This window comes from Arabidopsis lyrata, assembly GCF_000004255.2.
Source record: "Arabidopsis lyrata subsp. lyrata unplaced genomic scaffold ARALYscaffold_4, whole genome shotgun sequence".
Lineage (NCBI taxonomy): Eukaryota > Viridiplantae > Streptophyta > Magnoliopsida > Brassicales > Brassicaceae > Arabidopsis > Arabidopsis lyrata.
The window spans coordinates 21,028,725-21,047,318 of NW_003302552.1; the positions used below are offsets into that span (position 1 = coordinate 21,028,725).

Sequence of the window (18,594 nt, forward strand, 5' to 3'; positions counted from 1 at the left end):
AAACAATTCATTCAACTGCATTCCAAACTGTACTTAGTTAGAGCAACTCTGATTTACTACTATTTTGGATCAATCAACATAGACAAATGAACTTCGGAGACCACAACAGAGTGGAACCAACATGGATGAATGAAACAGAGAGTTACAAAGATACAATAACTGATTAACTATTAAAAAAAAAAGCATCTTACAAGTTGAAAACAATGAATATAATAATAATGAGAATAATAATCGGTGTTCGATCTATGACGGCAACAAATGGAACATAGTTATATGACACGATTTTTAATATTACCGCCCTAAAGATTTTTCGAACGGATAAACAATATTGGTGTTCTAGGAAGGAAACAAATAGTACATTAAATTGTTAAGTCATATTTTTGCCACACCAACACTCTTTACTTTTATCATCATACTTTTATCTTGACTAACTACACAATTTTCTACTTAATTATTTAAAACAACTGTTACAGTTGCCGATCAGAGCATTGGTAGATCAGAAATTGGTAGAACATATGTATAAATTAAATCATGCTCATGTAAAGATGACACCTACATGATCTCATAATAATTAGTCAGTACCCACTCCACTTAACATTTTCTTACGAGAAAGAAAAATAGATGGAATGATTAGTAAAATAGTCCAAGGAAAAAGTTTGGTCGACTCGACAAAGTTATTTGATCGCATGACTAATATACGTTTCATAAAGAAATTAATTAACTATGTTTAACTTAGCAAACACATGTGTTCTTCGAGATTCGATTATTTGCCATGACTATTTCTGCACACCGCCTTAACTAAATTAATTTTTAAAAAGTTCTATCCATTTGTCTATTGGTTGGTTATACAAAAATTAAACAATACATATCAAACAAAATAAACTATCAAAGAGGCTAATAGAAATGGAGTTTGGACGAAAAAAAAAAAAAAAAAAAAACTATCAAAGAGGCAAAGAAGGGACAGGCGATAACTTAGCCAGGATTTAGCTCTTGCGCCAAATGGGAAAGTGACCCATTTGATCTATATAACATTCAAAGTCCAGATTTTGACTGTTGAATATGATCATAAAAACTCATTATAAAAACAAGTAATAAAAGTTGCCACAACAATATTAGTACGCATCCAATCTTCTCGGGAAGAGAACAAAATATTCAAAGAAGGAAGAGAGTCAAAGGAACATAATATCCATAATTTCAACTCCATAAACTTTTTTTGAATTTATTCAACATGAAAAAGGAAGAGAAACATTGAATGGTATCAATCAGTATCAGGTTTCTAAAAAAGGAATGTTCATACTTAAACAAAGAAAAAATAAAAATAAAAACTAAAATTAGAAAGACAGCAAAAAACTTTGGCATTTTGATTTACATTTATGAATTAGGGCATTATCATGAGGTCGGTGGAAGCGGTGGAGCAACAGAAACAGTGCAACGGAGATTCTAAACGCCGCAACTAGTCTTCGATTCTCCTTCCTCTCCGCGGCTCCGCCGCCAATCTGCCGCCACGCAGCCGACTGCTTACTAAAGTGGTTTTGTTGCTTTTGTTCTTTAGTAATATTGGGCCTCTTTCCTATAACTAAGTTTAGTTTTTTGGGCTTTACTCAGAGGCCCAAAAGTAACTTATTGTTATTGTTTGTCACATTTTTTGTTTTCAACAACATTTGTTCTTTTCTGTGCAAGAAGAATATTCAAACAAAATGTCAAAATCTAACCAATTGCATACATCGGTATTCGCAAATTCGGTACACCCAGACGAATTTTCGACATGCGACAGAGTATGCTTAGACTGTCTTTTTAATTAAAATATAATTCTGTACTAGAATCTAATTTTCTTAAATATTGATAAACGTAGACAAAATATTTTATTCGGCAAAAATAAATCATTCGTGTGAATGTTTTCCAATAACTTGATACAAATAATTGAAGACTATAGTATCAAAATGAACTTTTTTTTTTTCTGTTTTGGTCAACTAAAATCTTAATAAAATGCATGTTAAAGTTTGATCGTCATTGTTCTGTAATTCCCGTTTATATCTCATGTTGGCTATCACGATTTGAATCTTGAAAATTTGAAATCCATATCAGAATAAAATTTTGAAATCATTTTGCTAGTGAATAATTAAGATTTTTATCTTCATGTGCAGTTAAGAGAAATTAATGATATACATTTCAGGAAAAAATAGCACGAAGTAGAAATAGAAACCGAGACGCGGTATGGGATATGGTCCATTACAGGAAGGCACGATGGTCCACGAATAATTGTTATTACGACAACAGAATTAATTGCATTATTTAAACGAAATGAATCAACGACGAAGAACACACACTAGATCTTTTATTCTTTTTCAAAGTTACCACACACACACACACACACAAATTCTTAGGTGAACGATAAGAAGATTCTGCTGTAATGTAAAACTCTATGAAACAACAACAGATACGTTTTTATTTTTTTTTAAACGAAGAGTTCCTCTAAATGTGACATGATAAACGCCAAAAACTATGATATGGAAAATTATTAGATCGTTGAGACTCTCCTCCTCAAAATTAATGAGACCATTGAACTCGGATAATAAATCATCATTTATTTACATCGTAGATAACAAACAAACACGTAATTTAATTTGGCACATAGCAAAGACTTGATGGATAAAACGTCAAGTTAAAGAAAATTTTGGTATATTAACCGAAAGGTATCGACAAAAAATAAAGCTATAGATGATTGTGATTTGACAAAAACACCCTCAAATCATTGTTTTCAGAGTTTTTTTTAGATAAGGTACAGATAAGAAACCACCTCTAAAAATCAAGCAATAGATCTCATTGCTTGAAGAAGAGAGAGATCTTCACTTGTATGTCCCACTGATTCCAACACAATGTCCCAGAAATGCCACGTGGCGTTCATTTCAGAAGATTGCAGTACTGTTGTCCTCAGAGAATCATTATCTCCCTCGCTGTAATATCTTTATGCTCCTGTCACTTTCTGTCTGTACCCAAAAGAAGTAAAGAACCTCTCTTATCATCTTCTTCTCTGTTTCTTTCATGTTTTGTGAGAGTTTTCTCAACAATTTCTTGGTCTCTTTAGAGTGAGAGAAACGAGATAGAGGAGAGATCTTCTCCTTCTACTTCTGATTCGTCCAGAAGCTTTCCTAATCTGGTTAGTGTAGTAGTCTTTATACGGTCTTTGGTTTTATAAGATGTTGCTATATTTGGAAATAACTATTTTTCAAGCTTTCCTAGATTGCTGGGATATAAAAAGATGTTTAACAAGATAACTAACTCATGGACTTGCTTTCAATTTTAATTATTTTAAAATCATTCTATAATGATTAGAGAGGAATAAACTATTGGGATTCTGAATAATAAAATCAGACTTTATGCTCCTCCGTGTGTTTCTCTTAATCATACGTTATCATTAGCTCTGTTCACTTGTTTTTCCTCTGTTCCTAATTGTATGATGTTTCGAGATTTTCACACATATTAAGAATTCAATCATTGTTTAATCATTTGAACATTAATTTTGATATTACATATTTTAAAATAATTATCAACCAACAGTAATTTAAGAAAGTTAATTATTTTCAATCATTACGCCTTAAAGTTTACGATTTATTAATATAAATCGATAAAAATAAAGAAAAAGCTAGAAAATCAATATTTGTGAGACAAATAACAAAAGCTAAAACATCAATCTTTTAGTAACAGATGGAGTATAAAATATATTATGAGGTTAATAAAAAAAGTTGTTTTTTTTTCTTTTGAAATGTCTCCAGAGATCTGACATGGAACACCAAGGTTGGAGTTTTGAGGAGAATTATAGTTTGTCCACTAATAGAAGATCTATAAGGTAGTATTATATAATAATCTTTGATCTAATGTATCATTCATTTTCAAAAAAACTATATAATATAGTCTCTGTGTGTATTTATGTCTAGGCCACAAGATGATCTAGTGGAGTTGTTATGGCGAGATGGGCAAGTGGTTCTGCAGAGCCAAACTCATAGAGAACAAACCCAAACCCAGAAACAAGATCATCATGAAGGAACCCAAAGATCCAACATCTTCCTTGAAGATCAAGAAACTGTGTCTTGGATCCAATACCCTCCAGATGAAGACCCATTCGAAACCGACGACTTCTCCTCCCACTTCTTTTCAACCGTCGATCCCCTCCAGAGACCAACCTCAGAGACGATTAAGCCTAAGTCTGGTCCTGACCCTCCTCACGTCATGGTTAAGCCTAAGGCCTGTCCTGACCCTCCTCAAGTCATGCCTCCCCCTAAATTTAGGTTAACAAATTCGTCATCGGGTATTCGGGAAACAGAAATGGAACAGTACTCGGAAACGACAATTGGACCTAGCCATTGCGGGAGCAACCCATCCCAAAACGATTTTGATGCCTCAATGAGTCAAGATCGAAGCAAAAACATAGAAGAAAAGCTTAACCCGAACGCAAGTTCCTCATCGGGTGGCTCCTCTGGTTGCAGCTTTGGCAAGGATATCAAAGAAATGGCTTGTGGAAGAAGCATCACAACAGACCGTAAGAGAAAACATATAATGGACACTGATGACTCTGTATCTCTATCAGATGTATGCTTCCTTTAATCCTAACTCATGATGATAACTTCTTGAAAACGAAATTTTGATTCATCTCTCAGAGTTCTTGATTGCTTGTATAATACGTTTTGTAGGCAATCGGTGGTAACAAGTCGAACCAACGATCAGGATCAAACCGAAGGAGTCGAGCAGCTGAAGTTCATAATCTCTCCGAAAGGGTACTTCATCGGTTCGTCTATATATATAATATAGAGTTAATGTTAGAAAATCATATAGTAACATTTATACAAAGAAAACAGATACAAAACTGTGTTTTTTTCTTTTCTTCTTTTCTAAACTTAGAGGAGGAGAGATAGGATCAATGAGAGAATGAAGGCTCTGCAAGAACTAATACCTCACTGCAGTAAAGTAAGTTGATAAATCAAATCTAAAAGTGAATCATATATGAAGATTTGATTTATTCATTGGTTTGTTTTTGCAGACTGATAAAGCTTCGATTTTAGACGAAGCCATAGATTATTTGAAATCACTTCAGTTACAACTTCAAGTGATGTGGATGGGGAGTGGAATGGCGGCGGCTCCGATGATGTTCCCCGGAGTTCAACCTCCGCCGTTCATACGTCAGATGCAGAGTCCGGTACAGTTACCTCGATTTCCGGTTATGGAACGGTCTGCAATTCAGAACAATCCCGGTTTAGTTTGTCAGAACCCGATACAAAACCAGATAATCTCCGACCGGTTTGCTAGGTACATCGGTGGGTTCCCACAGATGCAGGCCGCGGCTCAGGTAAGGCCAATACGACGCCGTGTTTATTAAACGACGATTTTGGTAACATGTTTTATGGGTTAGGCAGGTTACTATATTAATATGACGCTGTTCACAAATAATGTTTAAACGACGTAGTTTTAATTGACACGTGGTGTGGTTTTTGATTAGATGCAGCCGATGGAGATGTTAAGATTTGGTTCACCGGCGGGACAGCAAAGTCAACAACCGCCTGCGCCGACGAAGACCACCGATGGTTCTCGTTTGGGCCACTAGGTTGGTGAGGCACTTTTTTACTTCCTTATTTTTGGTATGTTTGTTTTTCTTATCTATTTATGAACATACTTAAAACGCAAGGGTGTATTATTTATAGAGTACAACGTACAACTTCATTACGTTATTTTATGTATGAGTTTATGTATGTCAAAATGACATGATGAGATTTTTTGTAAACAACATGTTAAAAAAACGGACATGGGATTTTTATAATCGTAAAAACTTTGGAATGGAGTTTATATATCAAAGTAGTCGAATTTTTTTCGAAGATAGAACTACCTCAGATCACACCTATAGATTATAGATCATACCTGTTTTTGAAGATGTAACTAAAACTCCATTCAATTTCTCTCTTTTCCCCTAATAAGAAATCATTTGTTCATATTCATATATAAGACACACAAAAAGCACTATTTAGCTTTGAGAGAAACATAGATGATCAACAGTTTGACCGGAGTTTGGTAAAATATTAATCTCTTATAATGTCATATGACTCATATTGTTCCATAAATAAATAACAAATGATATAACCTAAGCTTTTCTTGCTGATTGTCTAAAATTCTGTATAGATGGAAAAAGCCAAATCACATGTGATGGAGCCAGATTTGAGTGAGAGTCATGTGTCAATTGTCAAACATCGATATTATAAGTTTTTAGCCATGTGCTCCACTGGTCAGAATCTATTTAGCAATAATTGAATTAAATATCTTAGATATTTTTGGCATACTGTTTTTATATATTAATATAATCATTCGAAAGTTTGAAATAGTCTATCAAAAACACTTAACAAATAACAATAGTAAAAGAATTCAAATATTGAACCGATCAAAGGTTGGATACATACATTCAGACAGAGACACCCATATGGCCATATCATCAATCATGTTTTAATCTTCGTGGAACATCCACATAACATTATTTAGTGGCAAAGTAAAAAATGTATAGAATATCACTAGAATGATGAAAAATAAATATTAAAATGCTAAGATGAGTTTCTTTCATTTAGATTGAGATTTGTTTCGAGAGAAGTTCACGGATATGATTTTAGTGGATAGTTTTTAATCATGGCGTTTGTGTTTGATCGACGACCCGGCCAACATATCTTCCGACTTCCTCCGCTCTATTTTTTTTTTCTCTTCCCTTTTAATTTTTAAACTTACTCCTTCTGTTTATATATTAATCCAAATTTTAAGAAAAAAAATTCTGCAAAAAAATACAAATTTAAGGTTTGTAATACCTTTTAATTAGATATTAATAATGAATTGTAAACTTAAAAATTAAATACTATAGATTTAGAGTTATGAAAATTTGTTAATCATAAAATGATGCATTTATAATTAATTTTTAATATATATGAAAAAGAATTGGGATTAATAAAAAACAAAGAACGTACGTCCACTTTCATGTCGTTTGACCATTTGAAAACATTTGCTCCCGATTATCAAAAGATCAATTCATGATCACTTTTTGAATTAATGATCGAAATCACTGAGTAGAGTTCGCTTATATCCAACAATATTGATGTTTTCCAGTAAATATCATCATAAAAACTCAGCCATCATGTCCAAAAATCTCACCAATATATATATATATATATATATATATATATATATATATATAAGAATTTTGACATATTTTGTACCAGCCAAAACATTTTTTTCTTTTTCCAATTGATAATCATCGTAAAAGCTTATTTTTGTTGGATATTCGTAAACTAAATGTCAGAAGCAATATTATTTCACTTCATCTCAGCGGATCAAAATCTTTGTTTTGGTCTTTTTAATGCTACGAGATTTTCTTCTTTACACTTTAACTCTTGGTCGTACCGTCATTGCTAGTATGACAATAGACACTATTTGGACAAGATAGATATTGAAATCTTTTTTGCCCAAAAAAAAAAAAGATATTGAAATCTTCTAGTTTTTTGGTGGTAGATCCCCCATTCATATCTCAAGGGCTTTTGTGACGTTTGAGAATCATGTCATGTAACTCACGACAAGCCATTCTACAACTCTATTACTCAAATGAGGGAGAGATTGGGATGTTGGTATTTCATGTGATCTAATTTCTTCTATATCATCCACTCATCATAGTCATTCGTAAAAAGTAATATTTTTGCTGGAAAAAAACGCAATTAATATATAAAAAAAAAACAATTGGTATCAGGCTTAAAAATAACCGATTTAAAAATTATTAATTTTCATTATTAAAGTCTGAACCACCATTTTTATGAATATTTTTTTTAAAAATGATTACTATACACACAAAAACCATTAACATAGTAACATTTAAAAAAGTAACATCATATCCTTTTTTTTTTTTTTTTTAAAGTAACATCATATCAATATTATTATCAACGTCAAAAAAAGTTTTACAGTAACCTCAGCCATCAATCCCGACCCACCCCGAACAAATGTACTATATGGCAAGAATTTTGACATATCTCATTAAATTTTTTTATTGTATTTGAGTAATTTACTCGGAAATCATAGTTAAACTACAAAAATCTGTATGAAACTATGAATTATTAATTAATGTTAATGAAGAAAAAGCAGTCAACGTGGCAAGATTATGGTAAAAGTTTCATATTCTATTCTTACCAAACTAATTGCCACCAACTAGTGCCGGCTCTCCCCGGGGAATGCTCATGTACAGGGTTCCAAATTTTTTTGTCTTTTTTTTTTAACTAAATTTATTAAAATTAGGGTTCAAATTTTTTTTATATATATATACATAAGAAATTAGGATCAACTGTTTTTTTCAGTTCAGAATTCTTAATTTTTTTGAGCCGGCCTGCACCAACATCATACGTATTAAAATCATTTGTAACGTCTAGAAAAATTTCTTAAAAAAAAAACAAAAATTGTATTGACACTACTGATTTGATGGACGACGAATAAATGAATGACACGTGCTCCCTACGGTACCACTTGGGCTGATAAGTTACGTAACTTATCAAGCGTGCCGAAACAAACACGTGATACGGAGAACTATAAATTAATAATTTTAAAATAAATATGATATTGGTAAAAAATACTTTAAATTTGGAAAACTAATTAATATTAATATATACTACTATATAACTAACAAAGAATATTCAAACTAAATATCATATCTAATTGAATTAATTTACCAATAATATTTTGTTAATATCTTATAATCTTTAATTCTATATCCTAAATCTTTGAATTTAGCTCTTTTAATATTAGTTGTTCAATATATATGATTTTCCAATAAACTTTTGGATAAAACTAACAGTTTATGGGTAATTTAATCATATAAGTAGATGTTATTATAGGGCTATAAACAGTTTTTTTAAGTTATCCGTACCATATCCGTATCCGCATTATCCGCTAATTTAGTATCCGTATCCGGATATTCGTTAAAAATTCGGATATCCGTGAATATCCGAAAATAGTGTTTTTTTTTTGACAAACCGGAAATAGTATTTTAAAATCCTAAATTCATTAATATCATACATAAAAAGTTTAAAAAATTCACAAAATAGGTAGAAGTTGATTATATATACAAAACATTATAAAAACAAAGAATTTATTAAAGTAGCAAAAAGTTTAAAAGATTTATGTGATGTTCTTAAAAAAAAAAGACATTAATCAACTTCTTAAATCTTTCTTAAAAATTTATTTTTATTTTTTTGTCATATGATTTATTTATTAACATTAAAATTAAATAAAAACAACTAAAAAGTTGGCTTCCAAATTTTTTTGGGCTTTAACACTTGAAAAATGGACTCATAAGGCATTTAAGTTTTTTTTTTTTTAACATTTCTGGCTTTTCTGTTTTTTTTTTTGCCGGATATCCGTTATCCGGCCTAAATTTTTAGATTATTTGTATCCGTATCCGTATCCGGACTATCCGTCATTTTACTATCCGTATCCATATCCGTTTTGCCGGATATCTGTTTTTGCGGATCAAAAACCGGATACGGATACGGATATCCGCGGATAACAGATATAAATATTAGGCCTAGATGTTAATATATTTAATAAATAAAAGGAACTAAATAAATAAAAAAAAAGGTCTACAGTCCAATAAGAAAACTATTTAATTTTTATATTGATAATTGAGGGAGAATATGCGTTATTATAAATTACAACCTAACCTACTTTACCGACCCAAAGCCTAAAAAAATCTGACCTTTTTTTTTTGTTTTCTCTCTCTAGAAGTCTCTGTTTTCATCTTTCTCTCTCTAGCCTTTGCTCTTCTTTCTCGTTTCTGGCGTTTCTGTGAATTTTGATCTATTTTGCCCCCATTGTTCTCTTGAAGTACGCATCCGATATCGCCGATCGTCGTAGATCTGCGTTGATATTAGCCGGCTGAGTAAAAACAGAGTGAACAAAAACCAAAAACAAAGGGGGTTTAAAAATCCTGAAGAAAAGAGAAATCGCATGAATTTGTTTGGAAGCCTGATTTTTTCATCTTCGATTTCGAGCCACTTCACGACTTGTCTTCTCATCTTTATTCTTCATTTCTCTCCTCAGCTTAATTGTAATAATAATAATAATAATAGTAATCGTAATTCTAATAATCTCGAGAGTAATCGTTTGATCAATTGAATAAATCATGGAGTCTAGGAAAAACTCTGATCGTCAAATGCGTAGAGGTATTGTTTTCTTCAACCTCTATCGGAAATTCTGTTACTTTTTGTGAAATCGCTTATGGATTGTAATCGTTGATGTATAAGAAGGATCTAGGGTTCTTCCTCTAGATTATAATCTGGGTAATTTGGTTTATTAAACAAAATTTGAGTTTTTGTTAATGGGTCCTCAATTTTGCCCTCGTGCTGAATTCTCTGTCGGTGATTTATTTTCTTTGTGGCGTTTACTTGTTTGGCTGTATCTGCTGATTGCCACAAGTTTTATTTTTGTGGGGTTGTTTAATTCTAATAATCACAATTGTTTCTTTGTTAGAAGAATTGATACTTTATTGGACTTGGACGGTCGTTAATTCGTGCTTTGTTTTCGTATAGCTAATTGCTTCTCAGCTGGTGAGAGGATGAAGACAAGGTCACCGTCCGTGATTGTGATCGGAGGTGGTTTTGGTGGAATCTCAGCTGCTCGTACTCTTCAAGATGCTTCCTTTCAGGTTTGTGATTATACACAACAAATGAAATTTCAAGTTTGATGTTTTATACAATGTCCTGGAAGCTGATTTTTTTATCTTCTTATGGTCTACTTGAGCACTAAATATTGCAGTTCGGATTCATGTTTTCTTCAATGATCATTTTATCTCCTTCTCACTGTGTGATCTTTGTCTTTAGGTTATGGTACTGGAGTCCCGTGACAGAATTGGTGGACGAGTTCACACTGATTACTCATTTGGTTTTCCTGTTGATCTTGGTGCATCATGGTAATGTCACGGCTTTTTGATCTTGTCATTAGATGATATTTTGGTTTTTGGTTAATTTTTGCTTAACACAGCAACATCGTTTTGTCACAGGCTGCATGGAGTATGCAAAGAGAATCCTCTGGCACCAGTAATTGGAAGACTGGGACTGCCCTTGTATCGTACTAGCGGTGACAATTCCGTCCTTTATGATCATGATCTCGAGAGGTGTGCTTTGAATATTTCGATTTTCTAATCTCGTTCTTATGTTTCTTTTTTTTATTCTTGTTTGACCCCGTAAAACTCACACTGCATTTCTTTTGTTTCTGTAGCTATGCTCTGTTTGATATGGATGGCAACCAAGTTCCTCAAGAGTTGGTAACTCAGATTGGCGTAACTTTTGAGCGTATCTTGGAAGAGGTATGTCCTTCACATTCATTTATTTTTCTTCTTTCATATTCCGATTCTCGTATTTCTTGATGTTGCAAGTGTTAGATTTATGCATATCTTAATTAGATTCGTCTTTTGCAAACACAGATCAATAAAGTCAGGGATGAGCAGGATGCAGACATTTCAATTTCTCAGGCTTTCTCCATTGTCTTTGCTAGGAAACCCGAGCTGAGGTTTGTATACATAATTGTCCCACTTTTTTAATTTCTTTAGTCAATTCACTTTTGCAAGCTTGATTTCAAGATTAAATTTGAATTTTCACATCCAGGTTAGAGGGGCTTGCGCACAACGTACTTCAATGGTATGTATGCCGCATGGAAGGATGGTTTGCTGCAGATGCTGAAACCATCTCTGCCAAGTGTTGGGACCAGGTTAGTTACATTCTTCTTCTCCTAGTTGAGGATTTTGAATATACACTGTTTCTTGAAATCTCGGTTTAACACTCCGAGAAATGTGCAGGAGGAATTACTGCCTGGTGGACACGGTCTTATGGTTAGAGGGTATCGTCCTGTCATCAACACTCTGGCGAAAGGTCTTGATATCCGAGTAGGCCACAGGTAAGCTTTGCGTTTTTCAAGAGTTGTGGCATTTGTTTCGTGTTTCACAGTCATAACCTCGGTGTTTTTCCTTCTCTCAGGGTTACTAAAATTGTCAGGCGTTACAATGGGGTGAAGGTAACGACAGAAAACGGGGAAACATTTGTTGCCGATGCTGCAGTCATTGCGGTTCCTCTCGGAGTCTTAAAATCTGGAACCATAAAGTTCGAACCAAAGCTACCAGAGTGGAAACAAGAAGCAATCAACGACCTAGGAGTAGGTATCGAGAACAAGATCATACTACATTTTGAGAAAGTCTTCTGGCCGAAAGTAGAGTTTCTAGGAGTGGTAGCTGAAACCTCCTATGGTTGCAGTTATTTTTTGAATCTGCACAAGGCCACAGGTCATCCAGTTCTGGTTTACATGCCGGCTGGTCAGCTCGCCAAAGACATTGAGAAAATGTCTGATGAAGCAGCTGCAAATTTTGCCGTCTTGCAACTCCAGAGAATTCTTCCCGATGCATTGCCTCCAGTTCAATATCTTGTATCGAGGTGGGGATCGGATGTGAATTCAATGGGATCTTATAGCTATGATATCGTGGGCAAACCTCATGATCTCTACGAGAGGCTTAGGGTTCCAGTGGATAACTTATTCTTTGCCGGTGAAGCGACAAGCTCGAGCTTCCCAGGCTCGGTTCACGGCGCTTATTCAACAGGATTGATGGCAGCTGAAGATTGTAGGATGCGAGTTTTGGAGCGGTATGGTGAGTTGGATCTGTTCCAGCCTGTGATGGGCGAGGAAGGACCTGCCTCTGTTCCTCTTCTTATATCTCGTCTCTAAACTCCATCAGTTATCGTTTACTTACAAAGAACCTCAAGTGATGATGGATTGTCTTGGGTCTTAATTTGAAACTAAAATTATTATCGTATCGGATCGGTTAATCAGTATTATTTTCGTAGTGTTTCTTGTTCAATAAATCTGAACATTATATCCTTGTGATATCATTTATATATGACAATGAATTCAAGTCTTTACTTTTCTTAATTGTGCTATAAACATCAATCTAAAAAGAGGTTGAATTCAATACGAGAAGAAGAAAAAGAACAAAAATAAATAAAAGTAGATTTGTAAGACCGATGTTGCAAAAGGTAAACCATTGTGCTTTGTAAATACGAGTATCTTCAGGGGTATAATAATAAATTTCATAACTGGAGAAGAAGATAAGAGTGTGGCACAGAGCTTTATCCTCTCAGAGTTTCTTCTCCTCTGCGAAGCTCCGACAATGGCGATGGCTATGGCGGTTGTTTCTTTCCCATCTCTACTCAACAAGTCAACCTTATCCTCTTCACTCTTCACCCCAACCTTCCTCCCGGCGAAATCCTCGTCCCTTCTCATCAAATCATCACCCAAAACCAGATTCGTGGTTTCAGCATCCATGGAAGCTGGAATAGGAGTGATGGGTTCAAAACTCGGTATGATGAGTTTCTTCGAAGAAGACGGCACAGTAGTTCCAGTAACAGTCGTCGGATTCCGCGAAGGTAACATCGTAACCCAAATCAAAACCCTAGCCACCGACGGTTACGACGCGGTTCAAATCGGTTACCGTCGTGTACGCGACAAAAAGCTAACTAAACCGGAAACCGGTCATCTCCAAAAAGCCGGTACAATCCCAATGAGACATCTCCAAGAGTTCAGATTAACAAACATCGAAGGATTCGAACCGAACCAGAAACTTGTGTTCGATGAGATATTCAAAGAAGGTGATCTCGTTGATGTAGCTGGAACTACGATTGGTAAAGGGTTTCAAGGAGGAATCAAAAGACATCATTTCAAGAGAGGTCAGATGACTCATGGTTCCAAGAGTCATCGAGCTTTGGGTTCGATTGGTGCTGGTACTACTCCGGGAAGAGTTTATAAAGGGAAGAAGATGCCTGGAAGAATGGGAGGGACGAGGACCAAGATTAGGAAGCTTAAGATTGTTAAAGTTGATAAGGAGCTTAATGTTGTCATGATCAAAGGTGCTTTACCTGGTAAGCCTGGGAATCTTCTTCGTATTACTCCGGCTAAAATCGTCGGAGTTAACATTCCCAAGAACTAGTAGAAAGAGACTCTGTTTTTTTTTTTTTTTTTTTTATCTGTTTTGTTTTGTAATGTTTGACTTGTTATCTATTCGTTGAATTTGTATCGAACTTGCGGAATCTGGATCTTGAAGCTGTAATTTGTAGAATTGCTAAATCACAGTTTCGTGTTAGAATTGGAGTTTTTGTAAAAGTTAGAAATCACTATTCTATGTTAATGTTCTTGAATGCAGTGAAATTGTGTTAAGAGACGATGTCAAAACTGTGGAATCATCACTTGTAGTATTACAAAACTCGAAACCGAACAAAATTGTATCCAAATTCAGCTTATAAACAGAACTGACGAACAACTAACTTGAAAACGATATATAGTTAGTTACTTAGTTTGAAGCAAATTAAGAGGTTGTACATGAGATGATAGACAAAAAAAATGAACATATAAATATAAATATTTGTCATGTTTGGGATTTTAAAGAATGGTTGAGAAGCTTTCAATAGGATCAGACTCTTCTAGCATAGAAGCAGCTTGGAAGCAATCAGTAGCATCAGCTATACGTCCATCAGATTTATGAACCATTCCTAAGTAATACCAAGCTTTTCGGTTTGTTGGATCGATCCTCAATGCATCAGAAAGCAAACTTCTCGCCACGGGGAGGGTCGGCTGATGATCTTTTCCTCTTTCGGACAACAATGCTCCAACCGCTACTTTGCAAGGAACCGATGATCCATCTAGTAATAAACCGTCCAAGAAAGCTGCTAACGCGGGTTTGAACTCTTTTCGTCCTTCCCACATTCGACCTGGTCATTCCAAAAGATTCAAACCGAATTTGAGTAAATCAAGTAATGGATTCTAAGAGATTAGTTAAATGGCTTCTTGTTCTTGCCTTCTGTATGCAGCATTGAAGCAGAGTATTGCTTCAGCTCGCCTGCCTTTTTTAGACAGACTTCTACGTCGTTCCAATGCGAAAGGCTTGAGTAAAGATATGCTAAGCCATGCCACACTTCAAACTCATTCACTTTGTCTTCCTCCATCTATGTTTTCATAAAAGGTTTTAATAAAAAAAGAAGAAGGTTTTGACCAATGCTCTCAATAGATTAGGAAACAAACGGGATTTAGATACCTGAGAAAGAGTTCTGAGAGGTCCGAAAGATTTCCTTTGCGCTTGAACCAACGCAAGAAGGTAACGATAAGTCTCAACGGCTTCTGTTGGATTTGACTGAGAGATTTTTAGCTTTGCTTTAAGTCTCAAGAGAGGTCCTTGATCCCACTTTGCGGTTTCATCTAAAGCAGCATCAGTCACAACTTCAGCTTCTGAAAACCGTTGTTGAGCCGACAAAACAAGCGCGAGAAATCTCCATCCTTTTAACACCGACCCTCCCGTTGCATCGATGAACTCTTTGGCGTACCGGGACGCAGCTTTTAAGTTCCGTTGCTCAGCATATTGAACACCCAACTCAAAGATCAAATCAGGATTGTTGTGCTCAAAAGCTATAGCTCCATCCAATGCTTTCAATGATTCTGATTGAAGCCGAGATCTTTCGAAATCCGATGTGGGAACTTTCGCTTGTTTCCCCAAACAAAGTCCTAACATCCTCAAACCAACGCCTTTCAAATGTTCATCCATACCTTGAGCATTGTTTATCGCTCTCTGCGCGTAGCCCGCACCTTCTGCAGCTAAAGAAGGCTCTTCACTGCAAAGCTTAGCAGCTAACAAAAGCGCCACAAGATCATCGGGTTGTTCGTGTTTATGCAGAGACTTTCTAAGAAGGTTAACTGCAGCACTGTTTTGACCTGCTGCACTATAAGAAAGAGCCAAAGTGTTCCAACGCTCAATACGGCTAAACACACCAGGCATTACTTCTTCAAGTTGCTTGGCAAGAACCGAGGTCTGACTACATAAAGATAACGCAAAGGTAAGGTGCTCAAACACAGACGGATCCCATTTCGCTTTCCCGAGGTTAAATTTCTTTAAAAGAATCATTAGAAGAAGAATGGCTTCTTCTAAGTTGTTTCTAGGTATGTACGATCCCTCTATCTGAGAACCTAAACTCGGTGGACTCGCTTCGACTCCAGAATGTAGAAGAAAGACTGCAAAATCTTTCTGAATCCTTGCACAACAGTCATTATCAAGATTCCATTGGCTTAAAAGCGCTCGTCTATAAGCGGATATTGCTTCTTGATAATCACCAGATTCTTTCCATAGCGCAGGAAGTAGTTCAACTGCGTGGCTAACGGTTTCTTGAAGTTTGTTATCCACTTGAGCATCTGGTATCCCTTGCTGGAATATTTTCTCAACAGAATCAAGAACACTCTTGCATTCGCGTGCAGCCTCTGTAAGACACAAAACCAGCAAAGACTGTATCAAGATCAAGGCTCAGATTCATCACATTTCATTTTTTTCATAAAATGTTTCAACAAACTGTTGTTCGTTGGAAGGAAACAAAATGAGGCATCAACGGTAAGAGATAATGTACCGGTTATTCTCCCAAGCTTTTGAAGAGATTTGGCTTTCAAGTAGATAGCTTCAAGCACCAAGTTAGCAGCATGCTGAGAAACTGATTGCTGCGGTTCACGGGGACGGTTTTTCTTAGTAGCTGGTTTCTCAGGAGGCACGGAAGCCTGTAACCGCTGGATAGCTGCCTGGAGGTCAATACCTTCAAAGACACGAAGTGCGCCTTCTAAATTCCCTCTTTGGTATTCCAATCTTCCAAGAAGTGCTCTTGCTTCCTGTAACCACAAAAAGAAGCAAAATCTAATCATTTACTTATGAAAGTTGGATTCATGGAGTTTGGAAAATCACAAAAAACAAACCTCAAAATTGAGAGATAATCCTTCTCTCAAAGAAGATTCAGCTTCTTGGATATTTCCTTCATCAAGCTTTGCTTCAACTTCAGTTGTTTTCATACAAATCCCATTTGCACAAAGCTGTCTGATGATCTCATCATCCCCGTTTTCGCTAAAATCGGCGGATTGATTCCCGAGCATTGTTCACCTTTAAGACTAAACCCGCATCAAAATTTCTGCGTCCCCTCTCTCTTTCTCTATCTTTTCAATACTCCAAATATCAATCCACCGTAACAAGCAACTGCATCACTTGGCACAATAAATAAAACCGTGAGAAACCAAAAAATATGACATGATTTAAGTCAACGCAGGCTCACAATCAAAAACATTGTAAAGAGAAGAACAAAATTTTTCTTGAGACAAAATCCAAGAATCGAAATCATTGTCTTAAAAGGACCCACCAAAAATAGAAGCTTCAAAGACAAAAAGAAGTCTTCAGCTTTGTCATCTTTCTGATTTTTTTTCTGCTTTTGTTTTTGTTCACTTAGAGGAATCATTATAACCTTAAACAATTCGAGACTACATTCCTTTCATCTGTTCATCATCACATCAGCAAAATCTATTATGATTAATGAATTTTCTAATTCTTGTTTTGAAATCAAAGAAGAACAATGTATGTTCCAAAATTCAACAAAAAAAATTGCAATGTGGATCTGTCAACACCATTGCTTTTGTAAGTCACAGATTTCAAAACAATGATGAAATTGAACCTCGCAGATATTGTCGTTTCAATAAAAGCCAATTTCGGGAATATGAATCTAACGTACCTACGATCATCGGCTTCATGTTCTTCAGACAGCCGATCGAATCAGGTCGAGAAGAAGCTGCACTGGCGAATTTTGCGGCGAAAATTCGGATCTGAAGCGAAAATTCGGATCTGAAGAAGATGAAAGAAACTTTTAAAAATTAGAAAGAGAGGAAACTTTTTTTCTCTGTGTTGTTGTTTTTATAATAAGAATGTGTTAAAAAAAAAAAAGAAGCAAAACGGAGTCTTAGGAGCCGTACGTGCTTCCGATGTTGCAGAACTTGAACGGGGAGAGAAATAGAAAAATCACACAACACCTGTTTTGTCCAGTGTTCAAGAAAGCGCTAGGCGCTAAGCGGGCGGTGACCCAGTGCCTAGCGCCTACAACGCTTAATCGGGGCTTAGGCGATTTTTTAGGCGGTTTAGACGTTTATAACATAAAACATTATAAATATGATATTATATATAAAAGTTATATAAAATATCTATATAAAACTAAAAAATATGAAATTATAAACAAAAACTAGACAAAACATTTATTTATATTTATATTAAACAATATATAAATATTTATAACTATATATATAAATAAAACTCTAATTAAAATTGAAAAAATACATTAAACAAGATCTATATAATTTTAGGCGGTCAAGGCGGTTATCTAGGCATCGCATGAGAGCCTAGCGCCTAGTCGGGGCCTAGGCGACCGCCTAGACCGCTTTTTAGAACACTGGTTTTGTCTTAAAAACTCTTGTTATTTCGAGAGTTTCTCAGGGGTATTATTGTCATTTCGTCGGTTACGCCATCACAGTTCTTATTCCACACAAGTGTTACTTAAGAGGCTTTCACGCCATCACAGTTCTTAAGAGGCTTTCACGCCATCACAGTTCTTATTCCACACAAGTGTTACTTTTTTCAGTCACTCATTTAACTTACAGAAGAGAAACTTCCCTACCAAAAAAAAGACTTACAGAAGATAAATGTTTGAACGCTGAAAG

General features: G+C 35.2%; 4 protein-coding genes across 6 annotated transcripts; 3 read left to right on the forward strand and 1 right to left on the reverse strand.

Moving 5' to 3' along the window:
* Window positions 1–2,982: 2,982 nt before the first annotated feature.
* LOC9317951 (transcription factor PIF4) lies at window positions 2,983–5,837 on the forward strand. 2 transcript variants are annotated; one of them, XM_021029279.1, is made up of 7 exons: window positions 2,983–3,157; window positions 3,774–3,847; window positions 3,936–4,587; window positions 4,689–4,772; window positions 4,897–4,962; window positions 5,036–5,341; window positions 5,498–5,837. In XM_021029279.1, the coding sequence occupies exons 2-7, from the start codon at window positions 3,783–3,785 to the stop codon at window positions 5,594–5,596; spliced, it is 1,272 nt and encodes a 423-aa protein (XP_020884938.1). In that variant the 5' UTR covers window positions 2,983–3,157; window positions 3,774–3,782; the 3' UTR covers window positions 5,597–5,837. The 2 variants fall into 2 exon arrangements, with proteins under 2 accessions (XP_020884938.1, XP_020884937.1); XM_021029278.1 differs by having other exon boundaries at window positions 2,985–3,157; window positions 5,492–5,837.
* A 3,900-nt stretch (window positions 5,838–9,737) lies between these two features.
* LOC9316084 (probable polyamine oxidase 2) lies at window positions 9,738–12,938 on the forward strand. Its single transcript, XM_021028584.1, has 9 exons — window positions 9,738–10,220; window positions 10,587–10,702; window positions 10,878–10,966; window positions 11,057–11,170; window positions 11,275–11,362; window positions 11,480–11,565; window positions 11,661–11,763; window positions 11,852–11,949; window positions 12,030–12,938. Exons 1-9 carry the CDS (start codon window positions 10,181–10,183, stop codon window positions 12,766–12,768), a joined length of 1,473 nt encoding a protein of 490 aa, XP_020884243.1. The 5' UTR covers window positions 9,738–10,180; the 3' UTR covers window positions 12,769–12,938.
* Window positions 12,939–13,152: 214 nt separating this feature from the next.
* LOC9316085 (50S ribosomal protein L3-1, chloroplastic) lies at window positions 13,153–14,190 on the forward strand. The gene has a single exon (XM_021028491.1). It carries the CDS (start codon window positions 13,211–13,213, stop codon window positions 14,024–14,026), a length of 816 nt encoding a protein of 271 aa, XP_020884150.1. The 5' UTR covers window positions 13,153–13,210; the 3' UTR covers window positions 14,027–14,190.
* Window positions 14,191–14,312: 122 nt separating this feature from the next.
* Window positions 14,313–17,895, reverse strand: LOC9316086 (protein NPG1). Of its 2 annotated transcripts, none has more exons than XM_021028489.1 (7): window positions 17,857–17,895; window positions 17,619–17,709; window positions 16,819–17,092; window positions 16,482–16,734; window positions 15,128–16,338; window positions 14,891–15,038; window positions 14,313–14,804 (listed from the first exon to the last, which is right to left on the reverse strand). In XM_021028489.1, exons 3-7 carry the CDS (start codon window positions 16,990–16,992, stop codon window positions 14,476–14,478), a joined length of 2,115 nt encoding a protein of 704 aa, XP_020884148.1. In that variant the 5' UTR covers window positions 16,993–17,092; window positions 17,619–17,709; window positions 17,857–17,895; the 3' UTR covers window positions 14,313–14,475. The 2 variants fall into 2 exon arrangements, with proteins under 2 accessions (XP_020884148.1, XP_020884149.1); XM_021028490.1 differs by having other exon boundaries at window positions 16,819–17,100.
* Window positions 17,896–18,594: the final 699 nt, after the last annotated feature.